The sequence below is a fragment of the Bombus pascuorum genome, chromosome 2 (genome assembly GCF_905332965.1).
Source record: "Bombus pascuorum chromosome 2, iyBomPasc1.1, whole genome shotgun sequence".
Lineage (NCBI taxonomy): Eukaryota > Metazoa > Arthropoda > Insecta > Hymenoptera > Apidae > Bombus > Bombus pascuorum.
Window position 1 is genome coordinate 21923014 of NC_083489.1, and position 14242 is coordinate 21937255.

Genomic DNA, 14242 nt, shown 5'->3' on the forward strand with positions numbered 1-14242 from the left:
CTGTTAACACATTGCAGTCTCAAGTGCTTCTTATGCTTTCTGCTTAATATTCGAGGACATGGAATATTTCGTGGGTTAGATTGTGATCGATAGATTGTGTACAATTTTTAATTAATTTGTGTGCGAAATATACTGGAATTTGTGAAAAAATTGGATAATTATATAGAAAAGGGTACGCTTCATCGATTTTAATGACCTTGAAATATGCTGTCAAAGTCAACATTCTTGACAACTTTTTCTATACGTGTTACCGCCATTTGGCTTTAGTTTCCGAAATATTCGCAAAAATCTAATACAATTTCTGTTATGATTACGCTTCTGAAGTAGGCGAGCACATTTTATGTAGTCCGATTTAAACTTAATTGAATGACGAGAGAGATAACCAATTTTGTGATGTTATATAAATGAAATGCCGTTAGAAGCTAAATTGACCAACTCCGCACATTTTGTAAATTTTTTTAATTCATTATTTATGATACATAATTTAATATATAATTCAGTTTCTTCCAAAGAAAACAAATGACGTATTTCCATAATTTTATTTATAGTAAAACTTAAGAAGACCATTAAGAGACTAATACCTATAAATAATCGTAAATCTTAAGGTAAATTTAAACAAGTAATATTTGTAATATTTGATAAATTTACCATATCTTCCAATATATAGAGATGTTTAATAATCTTTCTATAAATTGCAATGTCTTAGTATTTTATTTTATATTATTTTATATATAGTAGGTGTTATTTTTTTGACATTCAAAATGTTATTACGTTAAAGTACATTGAAAATTATAGTATATTATCAAAAGTATCCAATTTATTACATGTTCATAATAATTCGGTTTCGATTTGTTTTCATATTTAATATATTAATATTATATTACGCGACATTTTCATATTTAACATGTATAATATTATATTTACACATTAATAAGTAATTAAGAAATAAGAAACAATGAAGTAATTGGCAATTTCAAAAGGTTGTTAATATTTAGAAAAATCATGCATTTAAGGAACGCATTTCTGAACATCTCTGAACGAGAGAATATAAGCGCTTATCTCTCACAATTTCTGATACATATAGCAACTCCATTTCAACATGTTTTCAATTAACAATAAACATAAGTGTGTTGTAATTAAACGTTATGTAATAAGTGCGATAATTAAATAAGATACCAATGCAATTTCTCGATATATTCGACACGTGCTGTACTTTACACACTTCTCCTTTGCCTAATGTCAAAAGCGAAGATCGTTTTCTGGTGTTAACTGAGATACCAAACGTGGTGACGCGTGTTTCGGCGGGATGTACGGTGAGCCGTAGAACAGTCATTGATTTCCACAGGAATACATCACGTGCGTCTGTTGCGTTCATTGCGTGAGTACTGTAGCATTAACGAGGCATAATCGTGATACTGTAGTGTGTGCATGTCACTAGTCGTAACTTGTTCGTTTCCATCGATCAATAAAATTAATACAACGATCGCACATCGACCAGCCAATAGTGCATAATAAACGTTAAAGACTCGCTAAATAGTAGATTATGCATTTTTATAAACTTTAGAGTTAAAGGGATGAAATCTAAACAGAGACTTGTTCCATTTGCTCTACATATTATTATGAGTTATACTTTGGTTATTTTATGTACTTTTGTCTCCTATGTGAATTCTGTATTTACATTTCTGCATCTTTGAACTTTTTATAAATGCACGAAGATTCGTAGTTTATTAATTTCTCCTAGCATGTTCGACGGATAATAAATAATAGCTTTCGCAAAATACCTTTTTTCTTTATTTTATATAGATTAATTTAGGAGATCGTTTTCCTAGAAAGCAAGTAGCAAGCTTTATAAATGTCGTGAGATTGGTATGTATGGTCGAAAAGGCGCAAAACCTCCTTCAATTAATTGTCGTTGTGTAATAACAAGAAATTGATACAATAATCTTCGAGTTAATGTAACGATTAGGCAGCGAGTTTTTATGCATTTGTAGAAACTTACAAATGCAAAAATACACAGAATGCAAAACTTGGCACCTATCATGATATTTAATAGGTAAAACAAATTTCTGATTAAGTTCTATTTCCTTGTTTGCTTTTTCAAAAATATAAATTTACTTAAATATCCGCAGTCCCGAGGACTATAGATATCCAAGGACCCAGTACAATTATTTTGATTTTTTGATAAGCATTCATATAATGGTAGAGCTTGAAGAACTGAAACTAATGATATTCCTACCCCATAAGGTAAAACTGGAGATAACCAACTTTTTATGGTGCAAGTAGTATTTGACATTTAATTCCAGGTGATTTATAAGCAATAATCAACCTATTTTAAAAAATTGTTTGGAATTTAGATATACTTTGTTCTTTTATGCTTGTCTACGTTAACATTTTTGTGATAAATGAAAATGGCACAAAAGAGTATATTTTATATATATATATATTAATACTGAAAAAAAGTATGCTCGAGTTGAGCACAGTTAACGGGAAAAAGTTAATGTTAATATCCAATAAACTATTAATTTCCAAATTTTCCAAACTTAAATTCCAATTTTACCAAATTTAAGTTCCAATTTTCCAAACTCTTGTCACAAAATCAGGTGTAATACCTTATAAATCGAGGTTTGGGAAACTGTCATCATCATCTTGAATAGAACATTTACGAGTAAGCTGCGCATGCTTACGCATGTTTATATTTTTATGTATAAAGTTATAGAATTAAAATCAAAATAGATCGCTTCACCCTCAAAATATTTTTGTATGTCACACGTAGTTTGTATGTTTTTGTATATTTAGATTTCCTAATTCATTGATAAATATCGAAGCATATCTACCCTATCCTAAAACTATAACTTATCTTATCCTAGAACTGGTCCTCAAAAAGACAGGTTTCAAATTTTTTGTTATGCAACTTATTTGTTTCCATTATAATCATTTATGTTTAATATTTAGAAGCTGATAATTGTAATCTTGAAAAGAAACTAAATCGAATAATCAACATGTGCTATAATACATTTAGTGAAATGTAACAAAATATTTTCCTACTTGATTTTAGTCAATGGAACGTATTGATAATGCTTAATTAATTTATCTAAAAGTGTCTTATATATACATATATTCTACTACATTTATACTATTGCAAAAATAATCCGTATATATGGAACAAAATAAAGAATCAATGACGATTGGTGGTTTATTAATGGAGCTACCATTGTGCTATCTTAGAATAAAAATGTTACACTAATTCGAAGAACATGGTATCTACTTTCTTCTTGTATTGTCGTTCATAGTAGGATCTATAATAGTATGCAAGAGTTTCTGAAAAGATTTTTCGCTTCATATTGCAAAGATGATATTCTTAAGAATTTTAATTAATATTATATAACTATAATACACTGTTTATTGATTATACTATTTTTACTTGCTACTATTACTTATCAGGTTCTTACAGTCAATATTATTTAAAACTCTTAGATATCATGTTTGGAATAGGAAGTGAAAAATCTATCTGACTGGAAACTTTTGCACACCACTGTGATTAATGCAAGTACGATGTTATCGTAAGCCGACAGTAAGGTGCAATCGGGAGGGTAATGCAAAGGAACTGTACGTTTTACAGAAGACTGAAGGCTGATCTGCAATACCTCCGAAGGAGGGGACTACTGAAGGCGTCGGGTGAACTATCGTACCAAGGACGTAAATGCACCAGATGCGGTGCACCGTTTGGTAGATTTTACAACACCGGTGCTCTGTGCACACGCTGCAGGCACAGAGTTTGCAGACAGTGCCGTATCGAGGTCAGGAGCCCTGCCGATAACAAAGACGTCGAATGGATCTGTAACATTTGCTATAAGATCGCGTGAGTAATTCTTCCATTGTTACACCGTTTCCTTTTTGCATAGCTTACGTTGTTCGCAACTCTACTAAGATTCCTTCCGACATTTCCTTCACTTTTTGTGTTTTTCTGTTTTATAAGATTGCTTATCTTCTTTTTTTATAAAATAAGCAACATAATTTAAAATCGTTTGAAAGTAATGCAGTTTTAATGTATATTATAATACAATATTTTATTGTGTACAGTAAATTTGCTAAGATTTAATACCGCACAAAATATTATATTAAATGTAGATTTTATCAAAAATTAAATTAATCTCTTAAGTTACTATAAAAATAAATTTTAACGTTATTTGACGATTCTGTTGATCGCTGTAAATTTTTGTATCCCTATATCTTAAAATTAATAAAATGTGATCTATATAAAATTTTAATGTATTAAATATAGATTTATAAAAATAAAGTTAACAAACTGTTTTCATATTTTCCAAGTAAGCGACAGGCTTCAATTAAGCATTTGGCTTTGTAGTTGATCGTATGATTATTAAGAGTACTAGTTATTATGGTCATTTTGTAAATTTTTATACCTATTGATCACCTATGAAGTATGAAAGACATTAGATCATTTTGTAAGTAATATCGTATTATATACATTATATGTAACTTTAAATTTTTGAAAAATGGAGTTTATCGTATGTATTAATGGATAATCATTACCAATTGTTTTCCGAATATATGTATCAACTTTTTGGCAATTTAATCACCCTGAAAAATTGTTAAACTTTTGACAATTGATAGGTTACTGTCATTTGATTATCGTCTTCAAATTCCGTATTCTGTTGAATTTTTTATTTTTTGGAAAAGCTCTTGTAGAGCGCGAAGTAAATAAAAATTTACATATTTCAAATTATACTCTTTTATATTATTTAATATTTCTGCTTTTCGTCTGAATATCGCCATTTTCTGAGCATTTTCGTCGCGATTCATTAGTATTGATTATTTCTATATATATACATATTTGTAATTTTTCAAATTACTGATTGTACTGATTTCCTTGCATACGACCTAATTTTGGATTCAAAATTTAAGACAAGTAAGAAATAAGGTTCCTTATGGAATGGCTTGATATAGTAATTGAAAACTATCCTCTTGTTAGTGTTGCTGTCTTTTTTCTATTAAAAAATTAAGTATTTTTGCTTCTACTTTTCATGTGCAAAAATTGAACTTGTACTTTTGTTTCTTTAGGGAATTACACGTTGTTACTGAGAAATGGACTTATGTAAATTCAGTATGTAAATCTGTAAATGGAAAAGCAGCGTCCCCTGTGGAATTATTGAAAAGCAGCATCCGACGAGCTTGGACAATCAACGGTTTGTTGAATATTTTTTTTATTGTATATATATTATATTTATAGTTCTAACGTCAAGTTCGACATTTTATTGTGATATTAGAATCATAATAATATTATTGTATAAATTCATATGGATTATATACATACAGATTTAAACGTAATAGCATATTACATATAAATAATTAACATATCGATATGAAATATCAAATATAGTATGTCTTCTATATACTATATACTATATAGTGTATACTATATAATTACTAATTAATACATATTAATTAGTGTATACTGTATACTGTATACTGTATACTGTATACTATATACTATATACTGTATACTATATGTTATATAGTGTATAGTGTATACTATATACTATATTCTGTATACTGTATACTATATGCTATATAGTGTATAGTGTATACTATATACTATATACTATATGCTACAGTATATATAATAGTATTATCTTCTTACTTTCACATTAAATGCCATAAATAAGTAGATAGCAGTTATGTAACAGTAGTGACATGTGGATTTGTATAGATACATATAGCAGTAAGTCATTTCATTGAATTACTGCAATGTCTTACCAATTTAGTTTTCCAAAAAGAGAACTTGAATTTCATTTAAGAAATAAAATAGAGGAAGAATGTCGTTTTTGGAAAACATAAGTCAAATATGAAAAATAAAATTATATATATTTGTGGAAAATATATTCACTGAATATAACAACGTGTATAATAGATGTTTATAATGGAAATACAGATTGTAACAATTTATTGTATTACTAAATTTATTATTCAAAAAAGAGCTTATTTAAATTTCTGATTGTTTTCCAATTTTTGACTGAAATCCGTAATAACAAAAATTGAGCGTTCACAAAGAATTAATTAAAACCGAAATATTAGGTCGTCCGAAAAAGTTCCTTTGGTTTTATGAGGGAAACATTTTTCGTTTTATATTATTTTACTGAATTACGTATGATGCATTTTGTTCTATCAAGATAAAGATCACAATGTTCGGTTTCATGTTTGTATAAAGATGCATCGCTGTAAAAGACGTGTCTGTAAAAGAAAGACACCTTTCAGACAACTTAACATTTTACCATACTATTATATTTTTTATATTAAATAGATATATTAAATAGATATATTAAATAGATATATATATAAATTTTGTCATTATCTTCAGCCAAGAAATAGTTGAAAAGATCTTAAGGATTATAAATTTGTTTTCTATAAACATTTTACTCCAATATTTCTATTGAATAGATCCAATACTAACTATATTAGATATAATAAAATTATTAAAAATAGCGTAAAATATATCATAATTCATACATACACACATACGCATACGTGAGGAGCAAAACTGATGCAACATCATTTGAAACTGAATAACTTTTCTAAAATTGGACGAAACGACTTGAATTTTTTTCTTGAAATTTAGGAGAATTAATTCACCATATTCACCAATTCACAATCTATAAAAAAATGGGGAGAAATTGTCATTGGTTGGAATCGTGAAAAAAAAAGTAAAGGCCACTTTTTCAACTTTTTTAATCCAAACCTGCAATAATTTAACCAATTAGAAGATTTACGTTAACGATCACATTTTGAAGATTTATGTTAATTATATACGTGCTGAAAATTTCATCAAAGTTGGTTAACGTCGCTATGAACTGTAAAATGGCGAAGATCACAGTTTTCACATCTATCGGCCCAAAATCTACATCTTGTAGATTTTGTAGAATCTCGCTTGTTTTTACATCAACCGATTTCAATAAAATTTTCAGCATATATAACTGACAGAAATCTATAAAATGTGTTGTTTAAATTTTTCTATATACTTAGATAAAAAAGTTGAAGAAAGCGAACTTTTTTCTTCATAATTTCGGTCAATTGCAGTTTTCCAAAAATTTTTTATATGTCATTTAATAAACTAATCTCCGTAACTTTCCAACAAAATATATAGCGTTTGGCCCAATTTTAAAAATGTTACTCAGTTTCAAAGATGTTGCATCTGCTTTGCTCCTCATTGTAAATTGTCGTACATTTAGCAGACCAACTGATTACTATAATAAATCTAAAAATTTGAATTCATTTTCAATGCAAGTACATTCATCGATATTTGACGTATCGAAAATTTTACTTTCTCATCAAAAGAATCCAATAAATTATTTATACGTTTTGTGTATAGGTCCACCCACACGCTGGTCCGCAGCAAGGAAATCGCCAGAATTGCGTATATATCGAAGTTTGCCGTCTCGACATCAAGAATATCGCGAAGTCATTAACAAGAATGAAATCGTAAAGTCCGTTGACAGAGAAACGTCGAATTCTGATGAAAAGGAAGCAGTTGCCAGGGATGCGAACGAACAGTTCGATCAATGTAATAGTTCCACGAAAGACGATCCATGCAAAGATGCGATAACGAAAAACGAATCGGTTTCTCTCGAAAAATTGACATCGCGAGTCGAAACTAACGAACGAACGAATGCGAAACGAATAGAAAAGCTGTTTAATAAACAGGAAGAGGAAGTGCTATCGTCGAATGCTATAAAAACGAAGAAAAACGATCGATCCACTGCAACCACCAGTTGCAATAAAACAAAGATCGAAGAGCCAGACGAGACGACAGGTAGCCAAGAGCAAAATATATCAAGAATTTCATTGATAAAACCACCGAGAATATTGTCGAAGTTTATTTCACCAGAGATAAAATCTCCAATTAAACATGGAGATAGAAAATCGAATATCCCAATATTTAAAAGAAGCTGCAAGGAATTCGAGGACATTAGAAGCCCCCAAGAATCATCCAAACGGTCTCTCATCCCTCAAAGGTATTTATTCGATCATGGATTCAATCAAGGTTTCGTTTATATAGCTCCTTTTATCTTTTATATTTGATTTAATTTCAAAGTATGTATACTCGTTCGAGGAATCGTTTCGAATAAAACAAAAGTTTCCTTACACACCCATAAGAATCATCGAAATATTCCTGAAAAGTCTCCTGATTTTCAGTTATTTTTAATCATGACCTAGGTACTATTTATGTGATTCGTCTGATATTTCACGTTCTATTTAGTTTCAAAGCAAGTAAAACCGTTCGAGAAATCGTTCCGACTGAAACAAAAATTGCAAAGTTAAGATCGTTAACGTTCAGAGGAAACGCGAAAATGTGCAATCGTGCGAGTTATTGACACCTGCTTAGTCTTGGAATTATAGCGGTGTCATATACTTTTCAGGGATTACTCTATTTAAAATATTTACGTGTTTCAAAACAAATTAGGGAAACATCAGATATGAAATACTGAAACTCAACAATGATCGATTTAAGAAGTGAACTTGGATCAGTAGGAACCATGTCTTAAAAATAAAGTGATAATAAAATAATAAATAAATAATAAAATAACGAAGAAAAATGTTTATATGCCCAATACTGAGAATGCTATCTCAAGAACTGATTTCTCAAAATAAGAAAGTGAACCAAAATGAGAGGGACTCTACTGTACTTGAAAATAACACATCCATATTATAGATATCTGTACATCATTGTAGACGTTACACATGCAATAGATTATATTATTATATTACGTTATACATCTTATTAAACAGCATTTGAATTCCTTGCAGATACCGAGGTAGTACCGACGATTTGCGTCGAAGTCGCGAGGACATAAGCTTACCTAGCCTGATCCCAAAACTTTTGTCTCCAAAAAACAAGGAAGACCGTCTAAAGCGCCAAGATAGCAAGGACGATATCCGCTGCGTATCGAAGTGTAACCGAAAAGAGTCGAAAGAAGAAACCCGAGGATCGTTCTTCAACCAGTCGACAGGGAAGGAGGACTCTAAGTACGGCATTCGGCTATTCCGGCGGGACAACAGCCGCGAAGACGTGGGTAGGGAGAGCGCGAATTCAAATGCGAATAACGCGGCTGTTGCTGCAAAAGGAAAGCAAGCCGGGAAAGAGGAGAAGCAGGAGAGGACGGAGGAACGCGTGGGCGTCTCGACCACGTCGAAATCGAAGTCGACGGTACACGAACAAGGCAGGACGAGGGCACCGGACAGAGAGGGCAGTAAGGAAAGCCTCTGTGGCAAGTCGTCGAGAAATGACGAGGAAGGGCCACGCGTGAACCAGCATGAGAGAGTGAAAGCCGAGGCCAACGAACAGACGATGCTCGACGTGGTCGTCACCGACGAGAAGCTGTTGGAAGAACAAGAAGGCGTGAAGAAAGGAGAGAAGGAGGCGAACAAAGAGGAAAACTCGATGGTCGAGGAGGCAGAAGCATTGGAGAACGATAAGAACACGGACTCTATGAAGGAGATCGCTGAAAGCCTGATCGAAAATTCCGAGGCCGATGTTACCGCGTTTGGAACGTATGACAGGAAAGATTCTGCATGTGGGAGGAAATCCGACGATTTTCAAGTGGTTAGTATCTGGTGGCTGTGTTATGAAGGATTTGGTAGTTTCAAGATTTGATTGAGTTTCAATTAAGTTGAGTATTTTTTTCTTTTTTTTTTATTTTATTTTGGTTATTTTACAATTTGTCCTTGTGGACATTTGGTAAAGTGTTATATCTTGTTGGCGAAGAAAAAGAAAATAAAATAAAAAATAAATATAGCATGTGGCTACCCCCAGCGGGGTGCCAGCTTCGTTTTTTCTAAGTTACATCTTTTATGTAGTTGAGTATTGATCTAATTTTACTTTGCAACTGTATTCGATATAGGTACGTCGAAAGTTTTCAAAGGAGGAGTTTTCCAATCCTGATGATACGGATGATACTCCAAATAAACGTTGCTCCAGTGTAAGTTAACTATATTTTATGTATCTTATTTTTGATTTTAATACACTCATTTTAAGAGTATAGTAGTCGATTCTTATAATAATCGGAGGAAGACAATATATAAAGTGAGAGATAAAACTTATCTATATGTCCAACATTATTTTGTGTACAATTTTTAAGGGATAAGTATAAGTATGATTTAATGGATCACTATCTGAATCACGTGGCCTAGTTTATAATCATAGCAAAAGCAAATAGCAATAGCAAATGCAAATGCAAAAACAAACACGCACCTGAAAAGTTTCGGAGTTGATAGTATTTAATAATGTTTTATTATATAATATTTTATTATTAAATACTATAGTAAAATTAATATAAATAATATATACTATATATAATACTAATATAATAAATATAATATATAAATATAATGATATAATAAATAATATATACTATAATATATTATTATTGAATACTATACAACACATATTTTTCCTGTACTCTTTATTATGTTATGATCTTCATTATATAATACCTATATGTGAAATTACCTTTGTTTCCTGTACCTACGAGTACGACCCTTAAATTCAATGTCTACATAGCAATCAAGTTATAGTCAACAAAACGTGGCCATCGTCATTTTCAAACAGAGTGTTTTTATAAAGTGCTTAAGTTACACAAATAAATAAAGCAAACATCATTAATTAGTTTTATGGCATTTAAATAATTTGAATTATACAACAGTATGTCCAATATTTTATGTACTAAAAATTGTTTCATAGAGTTAAGGATCATTCACAAACGTTAACGTGTTTAGAAGATTTAAAAAAATGTTCAGATAAGACAGATGTAAAAACAAGAAAATTGTATGTAATTTCTAAATAACTGTTTCCAATTCTAACATAATTTTTCATTCTGGCCTAACATTCTATGGATGTAGATTCTGCTTAAAAAATATATTTCTTATCAGAATTTCTTCTTCTATAACATGGCTGTTTTATTTACAATTATTTAAACTTAAATTGTTTGAATAATAATTAAAATTTCCCATCTTTGAGGATATTAAATGCAACACTACTTAGATTGCTAATACATTACTTAAATAAAAAATATTCCTATTTGTACATAGCCATATTATTTCTTTTATAGACTTTTCTATTATTTATTATACTACAATATAGTAGAAATACAAACAGATACTGAATTCCTTACAGCACTTATCTCCGGAAGCAAGTCCATTGAGCACTAGATCGTCGAGATACAGCCCAAGGGAGAGCGAGAGCGAACCAACTCCTGCACTACCACGGAAAACGGGTGACTCGTGCTCCGCGTCCCAAAGAATACGAGATGCGATTACAAGGACCAGGAGGGAATCTAATAGCACTAGATACGAGAGCAGCGGTAGCGAGAGTGTCAGGTGTGTGTAAATTGAATCATGCGACGTTTCAAGTCGCGAAATTTAATTTACCACTTCATTTATCGTATCTAACACGCACTTCGAATAATCAACTATTTACTAGCGGAATAATCGATCATCAGCAAGTAGTGGCGGAAATTTCACTCTTATACATGAATTAGAAATCGAATCAGTGAAAAGAATCTCAATAATTGCGGTGAAACGTAGTTCTACGTCTGAAGTTCCAGATTTTTAAATCTACGACATTTTCTTAGAATCTTTTGCCTTTGCTTTGGATAAAAGAAAGCTGAACAGTATAATTTCGCTTTATAAAGTTGTTGATATTTAAGAGACATGCAACTTTGCATTATTTTGTGTAAAAAAGTAAAAGCAATGTTAACAGAAATTCATTGCTTTTCTCAATACATGCTTGAGTTTCTCAAATTTTCTATTTTAACATTAAATTACTATCATTTTAATATTAAACTATTTTGATATCGTATTTAGATTGAGATAATGTTACATGTATCTACAATTGAAAAATTAGTGTATTTATTGTTAAGATTTCATTTGAAAGAAAAGTGCATCAAGAATATCTGTGAAAATCGTGTTATAAGACAACTTATCAAACAGTGAAAAGATTATTTTTATAATTTTCATTTCCAACAAAACCTGATATTGTGTTTCGATTAATCAAATTACTTTGTAAGTCATAACACATAGTTTTATATTTATTGAATTAGTAATATTAGTATATAATATAATATACACTATACAATATACAATACAGTATACAGTATACAGTATACAGTATACAATATATAATATAATATACAATATACACTATACAATATACAATACAGTATACAGTATATAATATATAATATAATAATAATATATAGTATATTATTAATATTAGTATAAAACACTCGTTAAAAATAACATTAAATAAGTATTACTTATTTCGATAATAACCACTTAATATATTTTGTAGATTTTCTGTAATACTTTTATTTTGTATCTTCTTCCCGATTAGATTAAGTGAAACTGGTCTTCATGGATACGTGGAACTGGCTAGGAAAGTAAAGTTTTTCGGTGGAAACGGAAGCAGCGCGGTTCCATCGACGATCGGAAGTGATGAAGTAGTGCAACGTGATAGCGCAACAAGTGCAGGTGAAGATGAGCCACATGACGATAATCATGGGAGAACAGGTCCCATTTCATCTCAAGGAAGAAGCATGCTTCGTAGAAGACGACAGTTCGACGCTCAAGGTATGTAAACATGATCTTTTATTTATTTTTATTACATATATTATACTAACCTAATTTTTAATCCCGTTGTGCACGCATAATAGCAAACACATTCTACATATGATTATTTGTGCAAATATGTAATATATTTTTTGTATCTTCGTTTATTTTTATAATATATTTCAGGAAACTTAAAACATAGATAATTACAAATATCAAGTGAAGTTTATACATAATAGTTGTAAAGTATTATTACATATTACCAAAATATTTGAATATTACATATTGAATAAATAATTAAATTACGAATATCAAGTGAAGTTTATACATAATATTTGAAAAGTATGATTACATATTACCAAAATATTTGAATATCACATATTGAATAAATAATTAAATATAAACAATTAATAGTTGATAAATATATTGATAAAATACTAGTCATTAATGGAATGAAACAAATGAATAAAATAAAGATATAGATATTTGTAGAATTCTTCAGAATATACATATATGTTTTGCTCTATTTTGCCATAAGATATATTGAAATATTTTAGACAAGTGTATGCAGAACAAAATGAAAATTTAATAAAATTAATTTTTAATTTTAATATAGTTTCTCGTGGTTAACTCAGTGTTTTATATTGATAATAGTTTGCTCAATTTAAATCCATTTATATTAAAATAAATTATACAAGTCAATTGATTTGATATTCTAATAAACCATTATTTTATTAAGAAATATTTTCGTAAATAGTCTCCAAATAATGTGTAGAATTTTAAATACATTTATTATAAAAATAGAGCTTACATTCAATTCTAATGAGTTACCAATTATTTTCTTTCGACTGTCTGTAATAACAATAAATTGTATCAATGATTTCGAGCACAATATAATCTTTCTTGTTGTGCAGTAAGCAAAATTCACTGAGAAAGAAACAAACGAAAGAATACATAACGATGAAGAAGAAGAAACAACGATGAAATCTTTGCAACGCAAACAATGCGCGAAATAATTCATGTTTCTATAATTGAAAAGAATTCCACTTTGAATCTAAACAGCAGGCTATATTCTCGCGATTGTCAACAGTAATCTGTTAGCGAACAATCGGGTATATAAATCGATATTACGTACGACGTATAATTTGCCAAATTTTCTTCAATTTCATCGATCATAACAAATTTTAGGGGATACTATCACAACAAATGTTAGGGGATGCTATAAGCTAGGAAAACGATAGAGAAGAACTCTATCGGTACTTGAATACGAAATCGATAGTGATTTGTTCATATTTGTATTCTATAGCTTCTTAGAAGGCATAACCATAACTAATAGTCGCAGTTCATACTAACTATCGCAGCAGCGAGTAACATTTCGCTTTCGTGCCTGTTTCCCCCTATTGGAGTCTTTTACATACAGGGTGTTCAAAAATTATGTCATGTCTTTGATGAATGATTCTACACCTTCAGACGCATTATAACGATTTCAAATTCATGGTTGCTTTGAGACTTTTGTTCCTCGTGACAAGAACTACACGATGTAATAACAAAATTTGGCTTTGAAATTGAAGGTCCCCATTGATCCGAGGGTATACAATCATCTGCCAGAGCCATAACATATATT

At 30.2% G+C, this 14242-nt stretch overlaps 1 protein-coding gene across 5 annotated transcripts in view; it reads left to right on the forward strand.

The window, feature by feature from the left end:
• LOC132904592 (uncharacterized) overlaps positions 1 to 14242 on the forward strand; it is a 95003-nt gene that overhangs the window by 17008 nt on the left and 63753 nt on the right. For 4 of the 5 annotated variants that reach the window (XM_060955214.1, XM_060955218.1, XM_060955215.1 and 1 more), the window contains exons 1-8: positions 1164 to 1378; positions 3620 to 3859; positions 5080 to 5204; positions 7385 to 8027; positions 8821 to 9616; positions 9915 to 9992; positions 11186 to 11388; positions 12404 to 12639. In XM_060955214.1, coding sequence (XP_060811197.1) covers positions 1179 to 1378; positions 3620 to 3859; positions 5080 to 5204; positions 7385 to 8027; positions 8821 to 9616; positions 9915 to 9992; positions 11186 to 11388; positions 12404 to 12639 — 2521 coding nt within the window. In that variant the 5' untranslated portion in view covers positions 1164 to 1178. Of the gene's footprint in view, positions 1 to 1163; positions 1379 to 3619; positions 3860 to 5079; positions 5205 to 7384; positions 8028 to 8820; positions 9617 to 9914; positions 9993 to 11185; positions 11389 to 12403; positions 12640 to 14242 lie in introns of those variants that run through there. The other variant, XM_060955217.1, reaches the window with a different exon arrangement.